We start from the raw sequence: 26,019 nt of genomic DNA on the forward strand, positions 1-26,019 counted from the left end.
CTTTCCTTTTTTTGAGAAGAAAGAACTGGCGGCAGTGATGAGGACAACCCCTCCCCCGTCGTCCCCAATTTCCTAAAGCAGCTCTGAAAAACATGAAGTTACGGTTTCTCTTTCCTGGAAGATGGAATCCAGAGTACCTGGGGCCTTGCTATGCAAACATCGCTCTCGGCCCAGTAGGAAACCCTTTGTCCGAGACGCCGGACATAACCGGGGCCCGGGAAAGAGGCCCCTTATCCGTCACAGCCTCGAACCCGCGAGCTCCCCACCTCCTCCACCCCTGTAGGGCCTATCCCGGCATCCACACAGCCCTAGGTTGGGGAGAGGGTGCTGAGACCCCGACTAGGTCGCGGAGGCCGAGGCCCCGACCGATCTCCTCCGTACCCCCTCCCGCCACCATCTCACTCAGCCGGAGTGGAGCTTTCAGGAGCGGTGCAGGCCTGGCCCGGAGAAATAGAGAAAAAATAATAATAAATCCCATTCTAAGAAAAGGAGAATGAGATGCTGGAGCGAGTGTGAGCTAAGGCCATAGCGTAAGCGAGCGAGGGTCGTTCGAGAGATGGGCCCGGACCCAGGACGGGGGCAGAGAGGAGAGCCGAGGGGCATGGAGGGGGCCGGGCCAGGTCCGGCCTGAGATATCGAGGGATCCGGAGGGGCCGCGCCGGGCCCGAGGCCACGGAAGGCAGGGGGCCCAGGTCGGGGCCGAGACGGCGGGGAAGGGCCAGGGCCGGCCTCGCGCCGGACGCTGAGGTGGGCAGGCCCTCCCGGGGCCGGACGGACGGAAGAACAGACGGTCCAGAGGGCCGCACTCACCATGAGCTCGATGGTCTTGTCCTCAATCACCGAGTCGGGCTCCATGGCGGCCCCGGCGGCCCCGCCTCGCTCTCCCCGCGCAGCAGCGAACGGCCCGGGCGGAGGAGGCGACGGCGGAGGCGGCAGAGGCGGAGGCGGTAATCGCACCCACTCTAGCTGCCAGCCCGCCCGGGCCGCCGGCAGCTCCGCCCTCCCCCTCGGCGAACGCAGTGCGCACAGCTCGCACTACAGCTCCCAGCAGGCGCCGCGGGCCCCGCAGAGCGCGTGGGAACCGGACGCCGGCGCCGGGCCGCTGTCTCCCGGCAGCGCCAAGCAGAAGCCCGAGCCCAGAGTTGCACTGGATAATGCATGCGGGACGTTCAGACCTAAAGAATTAAGGGCTCCCTCTCGTAGGGCCTCGGGAGCCCCGCGACTACATGTCCCAGAACGCCCTGCGCGTGGGTTCGCCTTCCGGCTACTTTCTCCTGACTTCCCGGCAGCCCCAGGCTACCCAGATCGGAACGGAAACTCGGAGGCAACTCTTCGCAGGTCGGAGGTCCTGCGTGTGCGACCGATTTCCGCACATGCGCGGTCGGCGGCCGCCGTGCCCATTCGACGTCTTAGGTAGCGGCGCGGCTGTTCTGCGGGCGTCCCGTGGTAGGGACACATTTGGAGACAGGTGGGTTCTAGGTGTGTTAGGAGGGGATGGTTTCGAGGCTCAGGTGTGGGCGGGGGCCAGCGAGCGAGAGAAGCTCGGGCCAGGGTGGAGGGTTCTAGAAGGGCATCCAGTCTCTCAGGCATCCCAGTGAAGTGTTCGAAAATTTCGATGGGGAAGAGGAGGCTTTTGCAGATGAGCCGCGCTGCTGCTGCCTGTGTGTACCGCGAACTGGGAAGAGCTGAGATGAAAGCGAACCCGTGTATACTGAGCCCCACTTACTCATAAATTTCGTTCAGAAAATATTTTTTAAACTTCCACCCTCTGCCGGACACCACCAGTCTAGGCCCTGGGAAAATCGGCTCTGAACATCACAGACAAAGCCTCTGTTCCCGTGAAGCTTAATTCTAGTGGGCGGGAAGGCAGGCATTAACCAGATGAGTGACAGGTGCTAAGAAAGACACGGCTGGAGACCTGGAGACTTCTAGTGAACTCTGTCACCAACTCTGTGAACTTTGTCGGGTCTGTCAGTGCCTTCTAATCAGAGACCACCAGAGACACACTGATACTTGAACAAGGTGTGTCCTTACTGGTTGCTGTGAGTGAGAACGCACACCATGAGGAACAGAGTGGCATCTCAAAGTTGTTAGGTAATTTGCGAGAGGGTTGAAGGAAGTACCACCTGTCACTCTTTTGGTTAATGCCTGCCTTCCCGCCCACTCTGGATTAGGTAGTGCCAGGAAGTGGAGGTAATTCTATGATTGGGCATCTCAGTAAATCTTACCTGAAGGGAAGAATTCTAGACTGAGGCTAAAGCTGTAATTGCTAAGAAGCAGCATCCCCTCATAATAGCTGGGATGGGCAACGTTTGGTCGTTTATTGTGGTTTGAACAATGTTTATGTTTTATCTGTGTGCAGATATAATTAAGGAGTGGTCTTGGTTTTGTCTTGATCTATCACGGTTACAGAATGGCCTTGTCTGATGTTTATGTTCTGTGTAATTATATTCAACAGAGTACGCAAGGCCTAGCTCAGAAGGCCAGGCTGGAATATACCAGGCCAGCTTCCAAATATCAGAGGCTGCTTTTCTCTTTCTCACGTGTTTTCGCATTCTTTGCATCTATAAAGTGAGAGGACTAGGTGAGCTAGAAATCTTTCCATTTCCAAGGACCAGATTGTACGCATGCAGGACCAGTCGTTTGTATTCATGCAGGACACAGTGTATGTTCCTTGCAGTTAGCATTTGAAGTTTCATAGCCCTTAACTCGTGTTTTCCACCAAGAGAATTGAAAGAAAAGCAATAAGAAGAAAGAGCACAGGATAGGAAAGTCGTGTCACTACCTTGCTATCTGAATTTCCTCAGACTCCTTCTCCTACCTGGGTCTTGGGACATTCATTAGTAAAACAAAGCAGTTAGAATAAATGACCTCTGTTTCAGTTATCTATTGCATCATAATAAACCTTCTCCAAGTCTTGTTAGCTTAAAATAACAGTGTTTTATTATTTTTTCGCAATTGTGTGTGTCTGACTGGATTCAGCTGGACATACATCGTATTAGCTGAGATTACTCGTGGGATTGCAATCAGCTGGGAGCTCATCAAAGTGGCCTCTAGGGCCTGTCTTTTCACCTGACTTCTTAACAATCAAGCTTCTGCATGATGTCTAGCTTCCAAGAGGACATGGCGCCAATGAGCAAATGCTTATCAAGCCTTTGGTTGCTAATGTCCTACAGCCAAAAAAAAATGTCATATGGCCCAGCCCAGAGTTATTGTGGAAAGGGACTATACGAGGTTGTGAATACAGAGTCTTGGTTCATTGGGAGCCACCAGTGTAACAGCCAACCAAGACTTCTGAGGCCCCAGTACTTGCCACAGGATCTAGCACATAGGATTATGGTAGGAGTCACAAACTGAATATGACCTCCCCAAAATGTATGTTTATCACACCGTCTTTTTTTATCGTTTTAAAGTTTGACAGTGTCACATTTTAAAATCTGAATTTCCAGCTTCTCTCAAATTAAAATCTGACTGTATCAGATTTGCCGACAACAATATACTGGGGTTAAGTAGCAACTCCCTTATTTATACAAAGCATGTCCTCTGTCGATTTGCACTGTCACCGCCCCTCCCCATTGTCTTGTATCTGCATGCTTCATTCATTTAAATTGAGTGCCTAACTCATACAGACATTTTAGTTTGTAACCCTCCGTATTAGAACTCTAGTGAAGGTAAGGGTTTCTGTCCTTTTGTTAAAGCCACACCCCACTTTAAGAGGAAAAAATGCTAATACTGAGTCAAATTCCAGGAGCTCAGTGAGATTAAAAAGTCATACATGTGATAGAAGTTTTACCCAAAGTATAGGAAAAGCAAGCTGAGCCAAGGCTTATCACTTTGCTTTCTCCTCAAACAGTAATTCAGGTATGTAGGTATTATTGCTTCTGACTTCATGCCAGCTGGTGACTAGATTTAGTCATAAAGGCAGAAGGCCTTGAGGCATTCTTTTCCCCTGGTTTTTCAGATAGCTCTGACCTTGGATTTACAAGACATAATTACAACAAAGTGGTACAAGTCTACAATTTCTTAACCAATATACTGAGATCCAGATATGTTTCAGAATTGTTTAAATTGTACAAAGGCTGTATGGTACCCACACTGTGTAGATAATGTAGCACTCCCAATGAAGTCTGGGACAGCACTTTATAATCTATTACATTAATTTTTCTGCTGCAGAACATATGTGTGCCTGCTACCAATTTGTAGCCTCACAGCTCCAAATCCACCCTTTTCTTCTATACTTTGACATACTGGAGTGGGACCTTCTAAGTATATTTCCTCTGCCAGCTAGCACAGTGGTTAACTATCTCAAGGGAGCACCCTAGAGGAACACAGCTGAAAGAAGGGGCTTCTCTTCCTGGTTCAAGTCTATACTCTCCTCTTTCTTTCTTTAGTGGCACACAGCAGCAAACGATTTGCAGAACTGTAACCCACACACATACACACAGGTGGCTGGGACAGCAGAAGGTTGCTTCCCAGTACAGTGGCCCCTCAACAGGCAATTTCCTGCTTGCCATCCCCAGCCTGTGGCATGTTAAAATGATATATTTTCACCTGCGATGACTTTTCTGAATTCAGATATATAATAGAGAAGGATAGTGCTGTGAAATTTTGACTTAACTCATTTCCAACTAATGTCAAAGAATGCAATTTTCTTGAGGGAGAATCTCGTGAAACCAAAGGAAAGAGGGTTGGTAAGAAGTATTGAAGATAGCAGCTCCCTATTTTATCCACATGACAAGGCTCCATGCCTTATCCATCTATCTATAGAATCCAGAAAAAGAAGAGTTACGAAATATATATTCACACATTTATTTGGACTGAAAACAAAGCCAGACTTTCTGACAGTTTAATTTAGCTGACTGATTTGATAGGATTGGCATTGCCAGTAATGGGCTGTTAGGTAAGTTAAATCTTTGGTCCATGTTTTTTAGGATAATACATTTAAAACACATAAGTAAAAATGTTCCTCAATTCATTTATTGTCAACCATGTATTGAAATTAATATTTGTATTTCCCCAACCCTTTATAAACTTATCAGGTTAAATAAGATACTTCCAAGTGAAAGAGTAAAGAAAAGTTGCATTAGTCAGAATAGAATACACTATTCCACAGTAGCAAATTATTTCTGTGTACCAGTCAAGGGAAGCAGAACCACTGAGAGTGTAGTAAGGGATTTTTTACCGGGAGTTGACCTTATATACTTGCCGAATCTAGTTAAGCAATCTCTGTGAGGCTGTTGTCTTTGTAGGTGATACTGTATCTTAGAGTCCATGGGGCCGGCAGTCAGGAAGGGAGGATGAGTGGACGGTGGGGGAGGGCAAGCATGGCAGAACTGGGATCCGCTGAGACAGACTGAAACCTGTTTCAGTTCTTATTGCTGCTGACCTCAGTATTATGGATGATCTGCAGAGGCTGGAGCCCTGTGTCACAGAGCTGAACACCCACACCTGGCCCAGGAATTGGAGAAGCTGAAGGAGGTTCTAAGGGAACATGGAGCAATTGCAGACCCAGCCACTCCTCACATCAAGGTGAGTGAGCAGATCAACAACAACGTCTATGGGCTACTAAATGACTATAGTTTCGCTGCCACCCTCCAGATCTCGCACAAGAATCTGTCTGGTGGCCCACCCTAATCAGACACAGAGAAGAACAGAAATCAGGGAACTGTATTTTAGCCTAGCCAAGCTGACGCATTACTGTTTCCATACCTGATACACATATCTTGTTTGCGTGAAGTCCAATGCACTCAGCTTGCCCCCCACGTTAAAGTTTTACACCATCAGGAATTCGTGGTGTCCAGTACGGCTGAGGCAGAGGGGAGGCTCACCAGCTATTAAGCGCCTCACCCCAGAACATCCTTCCTGCTCTGTATTGGTTGGTCAGTGCTTAATCACACAGCCCTAACAGGCTAGAAGGGAGGCTGAAGGATATATTCTTCCTGTTTGCCTAGATAAAGAAATGAAATCGAATTTGGTGAACAAATAGGATTATCTCTGCTACACAGGTATAAGTAATATTCATTTAATCTTGGTAAAGAGTTTGTGAGATGCTTCCCAGAAATTGAGAAAGTGAATTTCTCCAGTTACTATATAAAAATCCTTTTTTATTGGTTAAGTAAAAGGAACAAAGTTCCCAATTCTTTGTTCTCAACAAAATTGATTGACTTGAGTTTTAAAGATAATTTAAAATAATTTTGTTGACATATCACTATGTAATTTTTGACATAACTTGGAAAGAATCCAAAAAAGTCACATAGCATTGCTATGAGACAATTTTAATTCTTATATGAACAAGTCTTCTCAGCAGTAACATCTATAAAAATAAGACCTAAAAATAAATTGATGCTGAATCCTGTCACATTTTAGCAACAATATGTACAGATATGCAAACTTTTTAAAATCATTAATTTAAAAGATCGTTCTGCTAAAATTGTTTAATCACATCAAAATATTAATGTACTTATTGGTCGATCAGTTGTGTTTAATAATTATTATAATAATTTAGTCCAGAAAATTTTTTTTGCTAATATTTGAGCCTGTGATTACAGAAAATAAAAATTATAACCAGGGTACAGAAGAGAAGTATGATAGGGTCATCAATAAAAGACTTCCAATCATAAAAATACATTAGGATAAAATTCTTTGGAGAAAATGGAATGGAAATATGAGTTCAGGGAGAAAAAAGAATGGTATAAAATGTCCTATTAGAAAAGAGCTTATTCATGTATATTTTTAAAGGATGATGATATAAAATTGCTATGTAAATTTCATTGAGAAGAATAACAACAGTGTTATTTTTAAATGCGAGTATTTACAAGACAATGTAAAATCTGAATTTCCAGCTTCTCTCAAATTAAACTATGTTTCTAGTATCAGTTTAAGAAGTGAGTAATCACATAAAGTTTCAAGGTTCTTTGGGGGATACACAAGCAAAAAAGGTTAAAAAGCACTTCTCGAGATCACTGGTGACACAGAAAGGGCCCAGGTGTCCCGAGCACCAGACTCTGAAGCGCGCAGTCTCGAACAAGAGTAGACACCTGCCAGGTAGTCCTTGGCCCAGGTGTGAAAGAATTGGATTTGGAAACTGTCTCCCCTCAGTAATAACCAAAGACATGGCAGTCAGCGCAGCCATCAGAAAGCCAGCCCGTTCGCCTCATTCTCAGCCCTGAGAGGCTCCGCAGCAGCTACCCAGCCTGCGCTGGAGGCCGTTAGCAGCCTAACAACAATACACCTTTCCAGCCTCACTTCTCACTGCCTTCCTCTACCTCAGGTTCTGGCCAGTTCTTCCATGCTGGGGAGGACGAGATGAGAGCTTGCAAATGGCTGGGCAGTGCAGAATTCATTGCCTCTGGTGTGAGCTTTTTTATCCTAAGGAATGTCCTGAATTCTGAGGAAGCTGGCCAGCAGAGAACAGGCAAAGAGGGATGAAGTTATACAGAGATTTCCTGATGATCTAGATTCTAGCTGCTAGAACATAGAATTTATGACTGAAGTTTCAGGCATTAATCCCAGTTAGTTTCGTGTATGTATTCGGGTGCGGTTTGTTGTTGATAGCCTTATTCCATCCCCTTCCGCCTGAATGGGAGAGTCGTGTGTCTGCCTTCTGCTTTTTTTCTCTCCATTAGAGTTTTATAATCAGTAGAGGCCCAGAATTACCAAATGTAGAGCAAAGTACACATACAAGGAGCCTTAGCTATGTGACGGGTTGTTAAAATGGGACTCTTTCAAGCCAAGTTGCAGCTGTGAGCTCGAAGCTGAAAACAATAGGTGCCACTTTAATTCAAAGTCTTGGATGAAGTTTATAAGGCCTGTGAAGGATGTCAAAAAACCAGTCCTGCCAGCTAGTCAGCCCATCCCCCACTTTGAGGGGGTACAGGAGAGGCTTAGGACTGACCAGCAGAAATGGGAGAAGATTTAGAGTATTCTTTTCTCCCAGCACTGCCCCAGTCCACCTCGGGAGCACTTCAGGGACCACTCAGACACTGATATGTGTCCCCTAGGTTGGGGGACGGGCCCTGGTTCCTCGTTTATGTCCGAAGAGGTAAGTGCGGAGGCAGGCCAAAAGCCGAGTGAGAGTAGCCTGCGGCCACAGAGAGAAAAATACCTGCCTAGGGAAGGGCCTGCACTTCCTAAGTTCTGAGGGACAGAGATGCTTGTCGTCATGGGGGCCCACTGTGGACTCCGCAGAAAAGTTGTCTTGAAATAGTCTCTGATCAAGAGGACCATCTGGAGGGGCAGGGTGATCCCAAGAGGTGTGCCCTGTGAGCGGTGCACCACGGGAAGCCAGGGATTGCAAGGGGAGAGGGATTTCGGGCAGCCAGCCAGAGAGAGTATCTCTTGTCTGGAAATAACAGGAACCCCAAAAAGTGTCCCAGGAGAGAAGAGACCAGCATTTGGCATGAACCGTCTAGGAGACACAAGTGCCAGATTACAACTGGGCAAGTCAAGGCATTTTCTCCCCCGCCTCAGTCGCGTTCCCAGAAGCAGACCCTAAAATGAGGATGCTGTGCCGGGCTTTGTGAAGAAGTTCTCGCTGGAGAAAGCCGGTGGGGAGTGGAGGAAGCAAGAGGGGAAGTCGTGCACTAGGCACAGTTCCACCGAGAGGAGTTCGAGCTTCAGCCCGAGCCTGCAGCGGGGCTCCAGAATGAGTGTGTCCTGACCGGGTGTTCAGGTTTTCGTAGTCCTAGGTCAGTGAGCTAGCTCCCAGGCACCTCTGGGCTTCAGGCCAAGCAGAGCCAGTGAGGAGGGCTGTCCTCGGAAAAGGGCGGTTGGATCTGCTCTCAGAAAGGAAAGCAGAAGCCACGGGAGGAGGGTACAGATCCGGAGGGAGCACTAGCGTGTCTGCTGCAGATCATCCCGTGCCCTGCTCAGCTCTACTTGTATTTTATGTTAAATTCATCCCATCACAGGGATGAATTTCTAAGGGAAAATTTTGAAGAGGAAGGTTAGAGGGATGTGGTCTCAAGGTTATAAATAATTCACCTCTGTTCTAGACACCTTTACCCTTGACTATAACGCTTCTGCTGTTCTACGTGGCTTACCTTGAAGGGTTTTTTTATTTTCTCTGGATAAATACACAAGTGGAATTGCTGGAGTGTATGACAGCTCTTATTTTTCATTTTTTGAAGAATCTCCATACTGTTTCTCATGTGTTTCCACTAATTTACAATCCCACCAACAGTGTATGAGGGTTCCCTTTTCTCCACATTTTCGCCAACTCTTGTTTGTTGATTTATTGACGATAACCATCTGACAGGTGTGAGGTGATATCTCATTGTGGTTTTAATTTGCATTCCTCTGATGATTTGTGATCTCGAGCATCTTTTCATATGTCCATTGGCCATGTGTATGTCTTCTTTGGAAAAATGTCTGTTCAGATCCTCTGCCCACTTTTTAATTGGATTGTTTCTTCTTTTGGTGTTAAGTTATATGAGTTCTTCATATACTTTGGCTATTAACCCCTTTTTGGATGTATCATTTGTGAATGTCTTCTCCCATTCAGTAGGTTGTCATTTTGTTTTATCAATGGTTTCTTTTGCTGTGCGAAAACGTTAGTTTTATGCAGTGCCATTTGTTTATTTTTTCTTTTCTTTCCCTTGCTCAAGGAGATATCCAAAAAGATTTTTGCTAAGAGCAATGTCAAGTTTACTGCCTATGTTTTCTCTTGGATTTTATAGTTTCAAGTCTAACATTTAAGTCTTTAATTCACTTTGAATTCATTTTTGTATGTGGTATAAGTTTTGCTAACACCACTTATTAAAGAGACTATCTTTACCCTCATTGTGTTTCCTTGCCTCCTTTGTCATAGATTAATTGACCACATAAGCGAGGATTTATGTCTGGGCTCTGTATATGTTCTTATGCCAGTACCATACTGTTTTGATTATTATAGCTTTGTAGTACAGTTTGATACCAGGGAATATGATACCTGTCACTTTGTTCTTTCTCAAGACTTTTCTGGCCATTTAGGGTCTTTTGTGCTACCATATAAGTTTAAGATTGGTTCTAATTCTGAGAACAATGCCATTGGTATTTAATAGGGATTGCATTGAAACTATATTACTTTAGATGCAAAGATGTTGTAACAATATTCTTCCAATCCATGAGCAAGATATATCCTTCCATTTATTTGTATCTTCAGTTTGTTTCTTCAATGTCATATAATTTACAGAGTACAGGTCTTTTACCTCTTTGGTTAAATTTATTCTTAGGTATTTTCTACTTTTTGATGCAATTGTAAATTGTTTTCTTCATTTCTTCTGATTGTTTGTTATTGGTGTATAGAAATGCAACAGGTTACTGGATATTGATTCTGTATCCTGCAACTTTACTGAAGTTATTTATTCTAATAGTTTTTTTTAGTGGAGTATTTAGGGTTCTCTGGTTATAATATCATATCATCCGAAAATAATGACAGTTTATTTCTTCTTTTCCAATTTAGATGCCTTTTATTTATTTATTTATTTTTCTTGTCTGATCCCAGTGGCTAAGACTTCCAGAACTATGTTGAATAGAAGTGGTAGTAGACATCCTTGTCTTATTCCTGATCTTGGAAGAGAGGCTTTCAGCTTTTCACCACTGAGTATATTAGCTGTGGGTTTGTCACAAATGGCCCTTCTTATGTTACAATAATGTTCTTTCTATACCCACTTTCTTGAGATGATCATATGGTTTTTATTCTTTTATTTGTTTGTTAATATGATTTATCACATTGATTGATGTATGGATGTTGAACCATCCTTGCATCCCTGGAATGAATCCCACTCGGTCATGATGTATAGTCCTTTTAATGCATTGTTAAATCTAGTTTGCTAATATTTTCTTGAGAATTTTTGCATCTGTGTTCATCAAGGTTATTGGCCTGTAATTTTCTTTTTTTCTAATGTGTTTATCTGATTTTGTATCAAGGTAATGCTGGCTTCATAAAATGAGTTTGGAAGCATTCCTTCTCTTTAATTTTATGAAATAGTTTAAGGTATTAACCTCTTAGCTATTAACTCTTCTTTGAATGTTTAGTAGAATTCATCTGTGAAGCCATCTGGGCCTGGACTTTTATTTGTTGGGAGTTTTTCGATTACTGCTTCAATTTCATTGCTAGTAATTGGTCTGTTTAGATTTTTGTATTTCTTCCTTGTTCAAACATGGAAGGATATATACCCCTAGAAATTTATCCATTTCTTTTAGTTTGTCAGTTATCCATTTCATTTAGTTTGTCAGGCATATAACTAACTGTTCATAGTATTCTTTAGTAATTGTTTGTATTTCTGTAGTGTTGGTTTTTACTTCTCTTTATTTTATTTGGACTCTCAATGAGTTTGGCTAAAGGTTCGTCTCTTTTATTTATCTTTTCAAAGAACCAGCTCTTAGTTTTATTGATCTTTTCTATTGTTTTTTAATTTCTATTTCATTTATTTCTGCTCTGATCTCAACTATTTCATTCTACCTTTGCATTTTGTTCTTTTTCTAGTTCCTTTCGTTGTAGACTTATTTTGTTTATTTGGGATTTTTCGTATTTCTTGAAGCAGACCTGTCTAGCTATGAACTTCTCTCTTAGGACTGCTTTTGCCACATCCATAAATTTTGTAAAGTTGCGCTTTTAGTTTCATTTTTTTCAAGATAGTTTCTTGTTTAATTTCCTTATTTGTTGTATAATCTCTGCATACTTGTGGTTTTTCCGGTTTCCTTCCTGTGGTATAGTTTCCTTCCTGATGTATAGTCTCATGCCATTGTGTTCAGAAAAGACACTTGATATGATTTCAGTCTTGAATTCATCGAGGCTTGTTTTGTGGCCTAATATGTGATCTACCCTGGAGAATATTTCATGTGCACTTGAAAAAAAAATAATGTGTATTCTGCAATTTGGGGATAAAATTTTCTATTAATATCTAGTAAGTAGGTGATCTCATCTAATCTGACATTTAATGCCATTATTTCATTATTAATTTTTTGTTTGAGCTAGTGAGTGGGGTATTATTGTATTACTGTGGATTTTTCCCTTTATATCCATTAATAATTGCTTTATATGTTGGATGTGTAGATATTCATAGTTGTTGTAGCCTCATCTTGGATTGACCCCTTTATAATTATGTGGTGTCCTTCTTTGTCTTTTTTTTTTTTTTTTTTACATTTTTTGTTTTAAAGTTTATTTTGTCTAATATAAAGATTACAACTCCAGCTTTCTTTTTATTTCTATTTGCATAGAATATCTTTTTTCTTCCTTTCACTTTCAGTTGATATGTGTCTTTTGATTTGGTGTGAGTTTATTTTAAGCAGCATATAGATGGTTCGTTTTTTAATCCATTCAGCCACCTTATATCATTTTATTGGAGAATTTAATCTATATATATTTAAAGTAATTATTGGTAAGTTGTACTGATTGCCATTTTGTTCATTGTTTTTAGGTTGTTTATACAGTAGTCCTCTGTTCCTTTCCTTTGATGGCTTTTCTTGTGGTTTGCTGTTTTTCTGTAGTGTTTTGTTTAGGTTCCTTTCTCTTTGTTCTTTGTATATCTTTTGTAGGTTTCAGTTTGTGGTTACCATGTGGTTTACGAATATAATTCTTTAACTATAGCAGTCTATTTTAAGCTAATAGGCGTTTAAATTCTAATATTCAATAAGAACTACATGTTTATTTCCCCCTGCATTGACGTCATATTTTAGATCTTTCTGTGTCGTGTCTCTCCTAACTACTTATTGTAGTTTGAATTTTGATTGACATTTTTTTCTTTTATAGTTTATAGTTGTTGTCTATGGAAGGTCAGATTCACTCATTACTCAGCCGTAAAAGAATATACACAAGTTTGTTTTATTTCCTCCATCACCTGGTTGTAGAGAACTTCCCTCCCCCAATGAAGTCATAGGTATCAGCGGAAGGAGAGCTATTAGTATGGCTCAAAGCTGGCAGCCTTTTAGTCACTCAACAAATAGGTTGGAGCAGTATTGCCAAGCGCAGAATGTGCTGTGTCTAAAACCAGAAGAGGCCTGCCAAACATGGTGCTTCTTTTTTAGTGATAGGTGTTCAAGGTGCAATAATAATTCCCATATTCCGAGGGGAGGATGTCCTGGCATGACATGCCCAGATCATTGGGCTCTTCAAAACTACACTGGCATAGCAAGATTTTTATCCCCCACCCTCTGGAGCACATGGTCCTACTTGGTCATCTAGAGTAATTGCCACTTCTTGTTCATTGGGTCCAGTTAATACTATGTATCTGTATAATGGACCGATGGGGTTTTACATGGAAGTTTCAGAAAATTAAGGTCCATTTGCACCGTTTTGACAGAGAACAGGAAAGTGAACAGGAGAGCACTTGAAGCAAGACTATGAGTGTATACTGCTGTCCATCCCATGTAAGTGCAAATTGCTTCTGATCTTCCTTTCTGGTGGATATCGAAAGAAACACGTTCATTAGACCAAGAGCCACCTGCTGTGTAAGAGAAACTGTGTTGCTTCGTTCTAGTATAGATACCACATCCAGCGTAGCAGTTGTGGTATTTGCAGTAGTCCACTGTCATCTCCAGTAACTCATCTGTTTTTGCAGGTTCCAGACTGGTAAATTAAAATGGGATATAATGAGCACTACCACCCTCTCATCCTTTAAATTTTTAAGGTTTGCGTACAGTTCAACCCAAGAGGCAGTATTGTTTGTGATTTACTATCTTAGCCAGATTGGGGGTGTGGGATGGCAGTTCAGGGGCTGTCATTTGGCTTTTCCTAGTCTTTATTCCATAGGTCAAGGAACTAATGTGAGGGTTCTCTCAGAGGCTAAGTATATGGAACCTGATTATATATGTGGGTGCCCAGGAAATGATTACCAGGTGTACCCTGATAATCAGACCCACTGTAAGAAGGACCTGGGTCAGGACTGCATTTATTGCCCGACCTCCAGAACCCGGCTCTAATGGTAGGTCTTTGCTGTGCGTTAGTTTGGGAGCTTGTGATCCTCTCCTCAGCACCCTGTCCTTGCGGTTCCAGCATAGTACCTCATCTAATGCGACATCGTTTTTTTCCCAAGTGTCAAAACACTATCCCACCATTAGGATGAGTGCCAAGGTCCCTTGTCAGGTGTTAACTCTTCAGTCCTGGAAGAGTATCCCAATATCACAAATACGCCTTTAACCAGACAAAGCCAAACCCTGCTTCCGCATCCTAACGGCACATGCGCAGGGAAGCACCCCTGGTTCTTGCTGGTGCGCATTCGCCTAGTCCTGTAGCCCTTTATGAATAACCCCTTTCCACCCTCCCCGGGCCAGCACTTCCCCAGGTGGGTCATGCTGAGACTGAACCCTAGTTATTGGCCTACTGTCCAGGAGCAGGGCTGGGGGAAGGTCTTGAGGAAAGCAGGTATTGTTTGCAAGACATCTGCCTCAAGAGAGGCCTCTGCACGATGCCTGCAAGGGGGCGAGTCTCTTCATGCCCAGAATGTTCAAAAGGATCCAAGGAGAGCGCTGCCTTTGCCCTTTAGCAAGGGGGCGATTCTCTTCATGCCCAGAATGTTCAAAAGGATCCAAGGGCTAAATGTTCTTAAGTGCACCTTCCCAGATGCCCATGTGCCAAGTTCCACAGCCCCACTTTCCCTGTCAGGGACCCGATTGATGTGGGAGACTCACCGAGGCTGAAAGTCAGCCATTGCTGGACCTCTCCTGTTCTGACAATACAGAAATGTAAGAGCTTTAGCACAGTTTACTTTCTAGGTACAGCAGATGACAGTACAATCTTTTAAAAGCTGCTCGAGAGGCCTCTGACTTTCACATCTTGCCTTAAATTGGCAACTGTCTGCCTTGAGCCCGCCGTTCTCTCTTCCATTCATCAGTAGCATCCAGCAACAATGAACTAATCCCATAGTCCTTTAGGTTGTTTTTATCTCTGGACTGCACGAGCCGGCGCGACCCTTTCAGCCGTGTATCTGATTCCAGCTGTGGCAGTGCTGTAGCGTACCAGGCGCTGCCAACACCGCACTTACCGTTAGCAATGGTGTCTTTATTGCCATCTGACCAGCAAGTGATCAGACTCCAAAACCCCGTTCCTAGATTCTATTCGCTGCGCCCACTACCAGTCCCAAATGTCTTCGATAGGGCTCCTCAGAGGCCGGCTAGAAAATGCAGATTTGTGTACAAGTCATCTTTTTAGAAAGTGCTCCCAGGGAAAACTGGAAAATAAGGAGGAGAAGCAGGACGGGAGTGGGGAAAGCAAAGCTTCAGGCTCAGCCGGGAGGGTAACGTCAGCTAATCCCACGTCGGAGTTTGTCCTGGCTGTTTCAGGACAGCTGGGCTTTCGTAACTCCACACCGATCAGTCACTGGCCGAAACCCGCCGCAGGGCTGATGGTTACAGTATCCTGGGCTCTTCTGACTCTCTCTGCTTGTGGCCACGGTGGCTCTAGTAGCCCAAGATGAGGCCTTTGAAGAAAGCCTCAGGTTGGACCGTTAGAAGCAAAGACACAGGAACTAGAGGAGGGGCAAGCAGAAACCTTAAAGGTGGGTTTGGGTGGCGCACAAACTGCTTGCCGTTCCTTCCCTCCCTGAGCCCCTTGTCACTCCTCCGGTCCCGGAGGAGCCGGGCGCAGCCCGGTGAGCAGGGAAGAGGAGAAGAACAAGGTGGCCGAGGTGATGAAGCAGCGGGCTCTACTGGGATAGGCTGTGCTGTACCGTGGTAACTAGTAGCCCTGAAATCTCACTGCCTTATCACAGTGAGGCATATGTTTTGCTTGTGCGTCACATCCTGTACGCGTCACTAGGGACCAGCGTGGTTGGTTAAAGGATCCACTGTCTCATTCTGCAGCTTGGACACAGCTTTCTCAGTCGTTTGAATGGGAGTACTGTGTTTGGGCTTTTCAGTGTGCTTCAGGCACAAGTGTGACAGTCACATGTCATTGGGCAGAACAAGTCACAAGGTCCTGGCCTGGCTTCAGAGGGACAAGAAATATAGGGGATCAAATGGCGCAGTCGGTGAGTACCATCCCAGCCAGCCATGCCTGTCTTCTTCACTACAAGCTTCTAGGTCAAGTTCAAGCTTGAGCTGAGTGAGAAAACATAAATCAAGTGAGAAAGTAAAACATGGTAACTGGACTTGGCCAAACAATTTTATAATAGCTATGAGGTTTGCCAGAGATTCTATCACTAAGGGGGGGGAGGGGGAGGGGGAAGATTTTACCTGACACAGAGGATAGGTAGTTATACATTAATAAGATTCCTAACAAAAAAAACTGAAAATAGCCAAAATGCCTAACTGTATAGTAGCGGTTAAGTAGGCTGTGTACATTCACAGGTGGGTAGGTTGTTTATCCATTTAAAACAACGCTTTTAGACAACTTCATGATATAAGTGAAACAAGGCAGGATCTAAAACTATAAAAATGCCCATTTTTTACCTGGATTACTGTAAAGGCCTTGATTGTCACCCTACCCTCTTTGTCTCTGGCCCTCCAGTATGGTCTTTACAAAGCAGCTAGTCACCTGTCTGCAACAAAGCTGATATCATACGTGGCCTTCAGAATAAAGTCCAAATTTCTTTTCATGGTTTATGATATGTCTTTGATCATGCCTATCTCTCCTTCCTTTTTTTAACTACCCACTACATACCCTGTTCTCAAATTTATATCCTCAGTCCAGATATTTTCTCTGAATTCCAGATGCATGTAGACAAGTGACAGCCCTCTTTGGGTGTCCCATAGGCATCCCAAATTTAATTAAGCCTTTGCTTTTTTTTTTTAGAGCTTTCACTTTAACATTGATTCTGATTTCCTCCATTAGCCACACCCAACTTTATTCTGGGCTGGATCTTTTCTAATGCAATAAACGATACCTCTACCTGATATAGGACAGGGCGAATTTCCTTGCGGAGGAGACCAAGCCCTGTGCAGAGAGAAGTCCTTTGGCGGAGAGTGTAAAACTCTAACACACACGCCAAAGTTAGAGTCAAAAGGAAAGTTTATCAGAAAGGAGGGAACACTCCACAGAGTGTGGTCTCCTCTCAGAGGGACAGTGAGAGACAGAGTGAAGACCTCTGAGAGGGACCCTGAGTGTTCAGGGAATTCAGTTTATATGTCATACTTCAGTTCCTGTGAGTTATAGTTTAAAAGACTTTGTTAACCCATTTCCTTTGATATGGACAAACAGTGAGGAAGGGGAAGAGTTAGTACCAGCCTGAAAAGGTACGAATATGCAGACTGAAAGGCCTGCTGGCAGTTCCCAGCCTTTAATCCACAGGTTCCCCATGGTTTTAGCCATAGGGAATGACTCTTGGTTCCTGTTTCCCCTTCTCCGGTGAGGGGAATGGGCTGGAGCAATCCCAGCGGAAATCTTCCTTTGTTCTGAAGGTGTCCTCCTGGCCTGGCTGCAGGGCTGATCAGCATATTGCAGTCTCTGAATGTAGCTCTGTTAACATTTTAATTCTCTTGCCTCCTCCCTACATTATACCTACTCAGTCAGCAAAGCCAAAAAATCAGGAATCATCTTTGAGTTACAGCTCTTCTCTAACTTCATCTTGCTCTCGGCCCCTCCTGGCCGCTCTGATTCTCCATTACACAGGGGTATTTCAGCCTCTCACTTCCATTTCTGTCTGGCCTGTTCTCTGGCTACATCCTAGTTCAAATTACGAAGGGAGAAATTCTGATCGTTTCAGCTTGGACTACTGTTTTCTTGGTGTCCTGAAGGAAGAGGCAATCCACCTTGGTCCTACTGTTCCATCAGTTTTTCAGTGTGTTCCCTTTTTCGTTTTTCGAGCATCATGGAGCACACCTACACAAACCTAGATGGTATAGCCTACCACACACCCAGCTCCTTGGTATAGCCTATTGCTTCATAGGGAAGGAAAAATAATTTTTCTCTACTCTTCAGGGTTATCAGCTGAGATATGTCTGTAATAAAAGATTAACAGGAGAAAAACAAACGTTTAATAAAGTGTGTACTTCCTGTAAAATGGTAGAAACCCAGGAAAACTGAATAACTCACCAAAGTGATTCAAGCCACCACCTTAAATACAGTACCATCTTCCCCTGAAGACAAAAGAAATTGGAGGACAAGAGTTAGTTATGGGAGGGGACCAGGAAGGGCACAATAAACCAGGGTCAGATCCTTATGCAGATGTAAGGCCTTGTCGTCTGCATTTATGAGTGTCTAGAGATAAGGTCCTCTTCCTCTCCCCTTGAGGCCTGGGAGACGCCCTTACAAATGGAAATGTCTTTTACAAAGGGCAACTTCTGTTTGGTTTTCAGAGTGCCTCCCCTATCTGTTGTTTCTTAAAATTAATCAGCCTTAAATATTCCTAATGCCAAATAGACATATTTTGGGGTGACAAATTCTGTTCCCCTACAGCTCCTAGGCTACAAACCTGAACAGCATGTTATTACTGTACTGAGTATTGTAGGCGATTGTAACACAGAAGTATTTGTATAATGTGTTTCCAGGGACGTTACAACATGACTGGGCAATAGTTTTTCAGCCCCTTTCAGGCTTGTGATGTCTCTGTCATATATATAGTCCATCACTTCCCAAAACTTTGTTATGTGACGCATGACCATAGAATTCACGTAACATAAAATTCACCCTTTTAAAGTATACAGGCCGGGGAGAGAGGATTGTGTAGTGTAAGTTATGCAGCCATTACCACTAATTTTAGAACACTTGGTTCCCTTTTAAACTTTTATTTTCAGTTCTCTGCTGAAACTTCAGAATCATGTACTTTTATCTCCTAAAGCCCGGAAGCTTTGTGGCTTTATACTCGGCGTTAGATTACCCCGCTCTCTGCTGCCACTGTTGGTCTGCTTCTAATGTCCATTATTTCTCCGGGTTATAGTTCTGATCTTTTTCTTCTGTGCCTAGTTATTTTCTAATTGTGTGCTAGATGTTTTATTTGTATGAATTGTTTGCAGAAATAATTAAAGCCTAAGGTAATATTCTGCTCCAGAGAGAATTCACCTTTGCTTCTGCCAGGGCCCTGTAGGCACTGGCAATCCTGGATCACCCCCGCCAGCTACGGAGTGTGGGTTATCTGAAGGAGGGCTACAGAGCCTATGAGGGTTGTCAGTATCAGGTTTGCTGTTATTCATGGGTGCACCCCTTCAAGGTCCCTACAAAGGGAGTGGTTTCACTTGGGACCCCTCTACCCTGCATTTATCAGGCCCTGGGATATCCTCCTGCTCCTAGCTCTGGGAGGTTGACACGTGGGTCCACATTTTTTCTTACTTGAGGTATAATTGACATATATTAATTTTTAATTCATCCATTGATGGACAACTTAGGTTTTTTCCATATTTAGGCAATTATAAATACTGCTGCAATGAACATAGGGAGTGCATGTATCTTTGAATTACTTATTTCATTTCCTTCGGATAAATACCCAGAAGTAGGACTTCTGCATCATATGGCAGTTCTATTTTTAATTTTTTGAGGAACCCCCATACAGTTTTCATTAGTGGCTGCACCAGTGGACATTCTCGCCAGCACCTCACCAGGGTTGCCTTTACTCCACATCCTCACTAACCCTTGTGATTTCTTTTTGATAATAGCCATTCTAGCAAGTATGAGGTAGTATCTTGTGGTTCTGATTTACATTTTCCTGATGATCAGCGATGGTTAGCACATTTTCCTGTACCTGTCGAGCATATGTATGTCTTCTTTAGAAAAATGTCTACTCAGATCCTCTGCCCATTTTTTAATTGGATTGGTTTTTTGGTTGTTTTGTTTTTGTTTTTTTGCTATTGAGTTGTATGGATTCCTTATCTATTTTGGATATTAAGCCTTTATTAGGTATATGGTTGGCAAACATTTTCTTTCATTTGAGAGGTCGCTTTTTCATTTTGTTAATAGATTCCTTGCAGAAGGAATCTTTAGTTTCATTTATTTTTGCTTTTGTTGCCTTGGCTTTTGGTGTCAAAACGCAAAAACGCCCCTGAGAAGACCAACCTCAGGGAGCTCACTGCCTGTTTTCTTATTGGAGCTTTATGGTTTTGGGTCTTACCTTCAAAGCTGTGATCCATTTGGGGCTGACTTTTGTGCGTGGTGTAAGATAGTGGTCCTCACTCTTTTGCAAGTGGCTGTTATGTTTTTCCCAGCAGCAGTTAACTGAAGAGACTGTCCTTTCCCCCTTGAATATTCTTGGCCACTTTGTAGTCAGTTAATTGGCAATATAATGTGTGGGTTTATTTCTGGGCTCTCTGTTCTGTTCCATTGATCTACGTGGCTATTTTTATGTAAATACTATACTGTTTTGATTACTATAGCTTTGTAATGTAATTAGGAATCGGAATGTGAGGCCTCCAGCTTTGTTCTTCTTTCTCAAGGTTGCCGTGGCTATTCAGGGTCTTCTGTGGTTCCATACAAATTTTAGGATTGTTCTATTTCTGTGAAAAACAGCACTGGAATTTTGATAGAGTTGCATTGACTCTGTAGATTGCTATAGGTAGTATGGACATTTTAATAATAGTCTTGCAGTCCATGGGCACAGAATCTTTCCATTATTGTGTCATCTTTGGTTTCTTTCTTCAGTATCTTACACTTTTCAGTGTACAAGTCTTTTACCGCCTTGGTTAAATTTATTCTTTTTGATGCATTTGTAGATGGGATTGTTTCTTAATTTCTCTTTCCAATAGTTTGTTATTAGTGTATAGAAATGCAACAGAACCTTGTATATTGATTTTGTGTCTTGTAACTTTACTGAATTTATTTATTTTTTAATTTATTTTTAATTAAAAAAATTTTGGGGGGTGACATTGGTTAATGAAATCCAGTAAGTTTCAAGTGTATGAATTTGTTTATTCTAACAGCTTTCTGACTGTTAGGATTTTCTATTTATAATTTCATGTCATCTGCAAATAGTGATATTTTATTTTTTCCCTTCTAATTTGAATGCCTTTTATTTCCTCCTCTTACCTAATTTTCTGGCTTAGAGACCCAATACTAATGTTGAGTAAAAGTGATGGGAGCGGGCATCAGTGTCTTACTCCTGAACTTATTGAAAAGGCTTTCACGAAGCTCTTCACTGTTAAACTCTGGGCTTGTCATATATGTCTTTTATTATGTTGAGGTATGTTCATTCTCTCTACCTACTTTGTTGAGAATTTTTATTATGAATGGATGTTCAATTTTGTCTAATGCTTTTTCTCCATCCAGTGAGATGATCATATGATTTTTATCCTTCATTTTGTTAATGTGCCGTATCAAGTTGATTCGTTATGGATCCCTGAAATAAATCTCACTTGATCATGGTGTATGATCCTTTTAGCGTATTACTGAATTTGGTTTGCTAATATTTTATTGAAGACTTTTATCTGTGTTTATCAGATATTGGCCTGTAATTTTTTTTTTTCTTTTGATGTCCCAGTCTGCTTTTGGTATCAGTGATAATGCTACCCTCATAAAATGAGTTTGAAAGTGTCTTTCCTCTTCTATTTTTTAGAAGAGTTTGAAAAGGATTGGTATTAATTCTTCTTTGAATGGTTGGTAAAATTCACCAGTGATGCGGTCTGGTTTTAGGCTTTTGTTTTTTGGAAGGGTTTTGATTACTGATTCAATTTCCTTATTAGTAATTGGTTTATTCAGATTTTGTATTCATGATTCTGTCTTGGAAGGTTATATGTTTACAGGAATTTATCCCAAGTTGTCCGATTTGTTCATGTATAATTGTTCACAGCAGTCTCTCAGAATCCTTTATATTTCCATGGTATCAGTTGTTAATGTCACCTCTTTCATTTCTGATTTTATTTAAGCCCTCTCATTTTCTTGCAGAATGTACTAATGGTTTGTCAGTTTTGTTTCTCTTTTCAAAGAACAAGCTTTTAGTTTCGTTTTATCTTTTCTCTTGTCTCTTTAATCTCTGTTTCATGTATTTTTGCTCAGATCTTTGGTATTTCCTTCCTTCTACTAACTTTGGGCTCCATTTTTCTTTTTCTAGTTCCTTGAGATGTAAAGTTAGGTTATTTGAGATTTTTCTTGTTTCTTGCTGTAGGCATTTTATCACTATGAACTTTCCTCTTAGAACTGCTTTTCCTGCATCTGTAAATTTTGGGATGTTGTATTTTCATTTTCATTGGCCTCAAGGTATTTTTTGATTTCTCCATTGACCCATTGGTTTTCAGTAGATGTTGTTTAGTCTTCACATGGTTTTCAATGTTCTTGTAATTGATTTCTACTTTCATACCATTGTGATCGGAAAAGGTGCTTGATCTGATTTCATTTTTAAATTTATTAAGACGCGTTTTGTGGCCTAACATATGACCTATTCCGTGTGCACATGAGAATGTGTATTCTGTTGCTTTTGGATGGATGTATATGTCTGTTAAATTCATCTGGTCTAATGAGTTATTTAAGGTCAATGTTTCCTTATTGATTTTCTGTCCAGATGATCTCTCCATTTGTGTAAGTAGGATATTAAAGTCTCCTACTATTATTGTAATATTTTCTGGTTCTCCCTGTCAGTCTGTTAATATTTGCTTTGTATATAAAGCTGCTCTTATGTTAGGTTCATAAATATTGACAAATGTACATAACGTCCTCTTGTTGGATTAACCCCTGTATTGTTATGTAATGCCCTTCTTTGTCTCTTATTACTTTGTCATAGTTTTAAAGTCTGTTTTTCTAACATAAATGTAACTATTTCAGCTTTCTTTCGGTTTCCACTTGCATCTTTTCCATCCCTTTACTTTCTACCAGTCTGTGTGTGTCCTTATAGCCAAAGTCAGTCTCTTGTAGGGTCTTTTTTTAATTTTATCTATTCAGTCACTCTATGTCTTTTGATTGGAGAATTCAGTCCAATTACATTTAAAATAATTATCGACTGGTACATACTTGTCATCATTTTCATTGTTTTCTGGCTGTTTCGTAGTTCCTCTCTGTTCCTTTCTTTTGCTCTCTTCCTGTGTGGTTTTAAGACTTTCTTTAGTGGTATGTTTAGATTTCTTTCTCATTATCTTTTTTCTATCTACTATAGGTTTTTGCTTTGTGATCACCACTAGGCTTTCCTATAACAACCTATATTTATAAAGCTATTTGAAGTTAATAATAAGTTTGAAGACATTCTAAAACTTTTTTACTCCCTCCCCACATTTTGTTTTTGATGTCACATTTTATATTTTTTATCTTACGTATCCCTTAATTATTATAATTATTTCTACTACTTTTTTAAACTTCATAGTAGCTTTGTAATTGGTCCACTACCTTTACTGTATATTTTCCTTTCCAGTGATGTTATTTTTTTCATTGTTTTCTTGTTATTAATTAGTGCCCTTCCTTTTAAACTTAAAGAAGTCCCTTTAGCATTTCTTCTACTGCCAGTTTAGTGATGATGAACTCCTTTGGCTTCTGCTTGTTTGGAAAACTCTCTCCAATTCTGAATAACGCTACCAGGTGGAGTATTCTTGGGTGGAAGTTTTTTTTATTTCTGCATTAAAGATATATCGAGCCACTTCCTTCTGGCAGCAACTTTTGCTGAAAAATCTGTGGATGGTCTCACGGAGGTTCCTTTGTGCATAACAGGTTGTTTTACTGCTTTTAAAATTTTCCCTTTGTCCTTAACTTTTGACACTTTGATTACAGTGTGTCTTGGTGTGGGTCTTTCTGGGTTCATCTCTGGACCCCCTTGGGCTACATGGATACAGATATCTGTTTCCTGTTCCAGGTTAGGAACTGTTGTTGGCCATTATTTCTTCAAATAAATTTTCTGGCTCTTTTTTCCCTGTGTTCTCCTTTTGGAACCTCTAAAATGTGAATGTTAGTCCACTCGATGTTGTCCCAGTAGTCCCTGAAACCATCCTCACTTTTTAAATTCTTTTTTCGCTGTTCTGTTTGGGTGAGTTCCACTATCCTGTTATCATATTCACTGATCTTTCCTTCTGCTTCATCAGGTTTGCTGTTAACCCCCTCTAGTGTATATTTTTAGTTCAGTTATTGTATATTCTGCTCTATGACTTCTGTTTGGTACTTTTTTTTTTAAATCTCTTCGTTAAAGTTCTTACTGTGTTCATCCATTCTTCTCTCAAGTTCATTGAGCATCTTTTTGATCAATATTTTAAACTCTATCAGGTAAGTCACCTACCTCCCTTTCATTAAGTTCTTTTCTTTGGTTTTATTGTGTTCTTCTGTTCATTTTGCTTGACTGTGTTTCCTTCCATATATTAGATGAAATAGCCACCCCTCCCAGTCTTGAAGGAGTGGCCTTGTGTAAGAGATGGATCTTATCATTCAGCCTTGCCCTAGGTCCTGGTCGTCTCTTGAACCTTTGTGATTGTCCAGGTAGCGTAGTTTATTTTTAATAGCTTCCGTTTGTTGAGGGTGTGCCAAGACCTATCTGTGTCCCAAAGGGGAGAATCTCAGTCAGCACCAGTCAGGGTGCTTGGAAGCCAGTCCCTTAGGCAGCAGCTTTTAAGTAAGCAAATATACTTAGTCCTACGGACCACGAGCATGAGCACTGCTGGCCACCAGACCAGGCAATCTGGAGTTGTCCCCTGGACCACAGTGTCAAAAATCAGGGTTCTAGGCAAGTGCGTAAGCTCCTTTTTGAGAGGTACCAGAGAGCTACAGCGAGGCGGAGGGAGAGGGCAGAGAGAGTGTCCCCTGGCTTGCATTCCTTTTTTCTGTGCCAGACCTGAAGCCTGCCCCTCAGGCCGAAGCTGGACACAAAAGGGCAGGAAGATCGTGGGTGTATTTCAGTCCACCATCCATGCAGGAGGGCGATGGAGGTGGTAGCCTGACAGGAATTGCCTTTGTGACTGTTAGAGTCCCATGGAACATAGGAACACCGGCCCCCTGGCCACCCGAGTCAGGTGTACAAGGTGCACCCAGCATGCAAGTCTGGCCCTGTACTTCTCTCCAGCCTCATGGCTCATAAACCATTCCCCCTCAGCTTTACCCCAGCCTCTGAATGCATTTGTGTACATACTAATTTGTCCTCCATGATTCAGCATCACCTCCTCTGGGAGGTCTTCCCTGATTCTCCCAGGCTGCGTCATCCTGCACTGACACTCTGCTTCTCCGGGTCTATTTTCCCAGCAGGACCAGCATTTTGAAAAGTGTCCATGTCTTACTCGTTTCAGCATCCCTAGCACTTGATGCTTAAGAAATATCAGTTAATGTGGGATGATCTCATTTCCCAAGTTCCACACAGCCCTGAATGCATATTCTTCCTCGCCAGTCTCATGAATCCTTCCTCCGGGAACCCCAGTCATTCTTCTAGCCCTGAATGGGAGGCATGCCAACTGCTTATTCGCCCGTGTCCCCAAACACATGCAGTGCACAGACCTGCAAGACACTGTGACAGTGGACCGGCACCTGCTGGTCGGAAGTCTCTAGAACAGTGACAGAGGAGGGCTTCTTAATCTGCACAGTGCTCCACGAAGAACATGAGCCCCTTCTCAGAGTCATATTTTCAGATGGACAATATGAAACACATAGGTTACAAATGAAATCAATCACAATGAAATTCAGGTATCACGACATTAGAAAAAAAGATAACAGAAAAACTATATATTGCTTGTATATGTGATACATATATGTGATATATAGATATATATTTATATCACATTAAATAACAAGATCTAGCAATGGGTCTAATTACTACTACAGTTTCAAAGTAATGAACAAAAATGACATTTTGAGATATCTGCAATAGCTATAAAGCGAGCTGAAATCTGATTTCTGTTGCTGACAGTTACAGGTACTGCAGGTACTAGAGCTGGTCGCCTCCATCGTGGAGGAAAGCAAATGCTGAGTTTCGGTTAGAGGTCAGTGAAACTGAAGACCAACTCTTTTGCCATCCAGGTTCAAAGGCACCATGAATTCTAGCCATGGATCCCTTTCGGGGGAGGGGAACCCCAGGTTAAGAACCCCTGAATGGGGTTTCAGAAGTAGAAAAATGCTTTTAAATATGGTGGAGGCGGCTGGTGGTGAAGTGGCTGTGTGACTTCTGCTGAGTGTAACGGGCAGTAGGGGACAGTGGAGGCGGTGTGGTAGAGACGGCACCACCAGAAGGTCTAAGTTCGAATCCCACAGGCGCCACTTACCCGTGTTTTGAGGCTCGGCCTGGCCGT

At 42.3% G+C, this 26,019-nt stretch overlaps 1 protein-coding gene and 1 long non-coding RNA gene across 10 annotated transcripts in view; one reads left to right on the top strand and one right to left on the bottom strand.

Moving 5' to 3' along the window:
- FBXW11 (F-box and WD repeat domain containing 11) overlaps positions 1–1,221 on the bottom strand; it is a 99,439-nt gene extending 98,218 nt beyond the window's left edge. For 4 of the 8 annotated variants that reach the window (XM_025043088.1, XM_025043085.1, XM_025043084.1 and 1 more), the window contains exon 1: positions 811–1,005. In XM_025043088.1, coding sequence (XP_024898856.1) covers positions 811–855 — 45 coding nt within the window. In that variant the 5' untranslated portion in view covers positions 856–1,005. Of the gene's footprint in view, positions 1–810 lie in introns of all 8 variants that reach the window. The other 4 variants (XM_006906512.2, XM_015585207.1, XM_025043087.1 and 1 more) reach the window with 2 other exon arrangements.
- Positions 1,222–1,311: 90 nt separating this feature from the next.
- LOC107195285 overlaps positions 1,312–26,019 on the top strand; it is a 40,292-nt gene continuing 15,584 nt past the window's right edge. The window contains exons 1-2 of one of the 2 annotated variants that reach the window (XR_003044634.1): positions 1,312–1,468; positions 5,411–5,529. This is a non-coding gene — a long non-coding RNA (uncharacterized LOC107195285). The remainder of the gene's footprint in view (positions 1,469–5,410; positions 5,530–26,019) is intronic. The other variant, XR_001516385.2, reaches the window with a different exon arrangement.

Source organism: Pteropus alecto, unplaced genomic scaffold (assembly GCF_000325575.1).
Source record: "Pteropus alecto unplaced genomic scaffold, ASM32557v1 scaffold40, whole genome shotgun sequence".
Classification (NCBI taxonomy): Eukaryota; Metazoa; Chordata; class Mammalia; order Chiroptera; family Pteropodidae; genus Pteropus; species Pteropus alecto.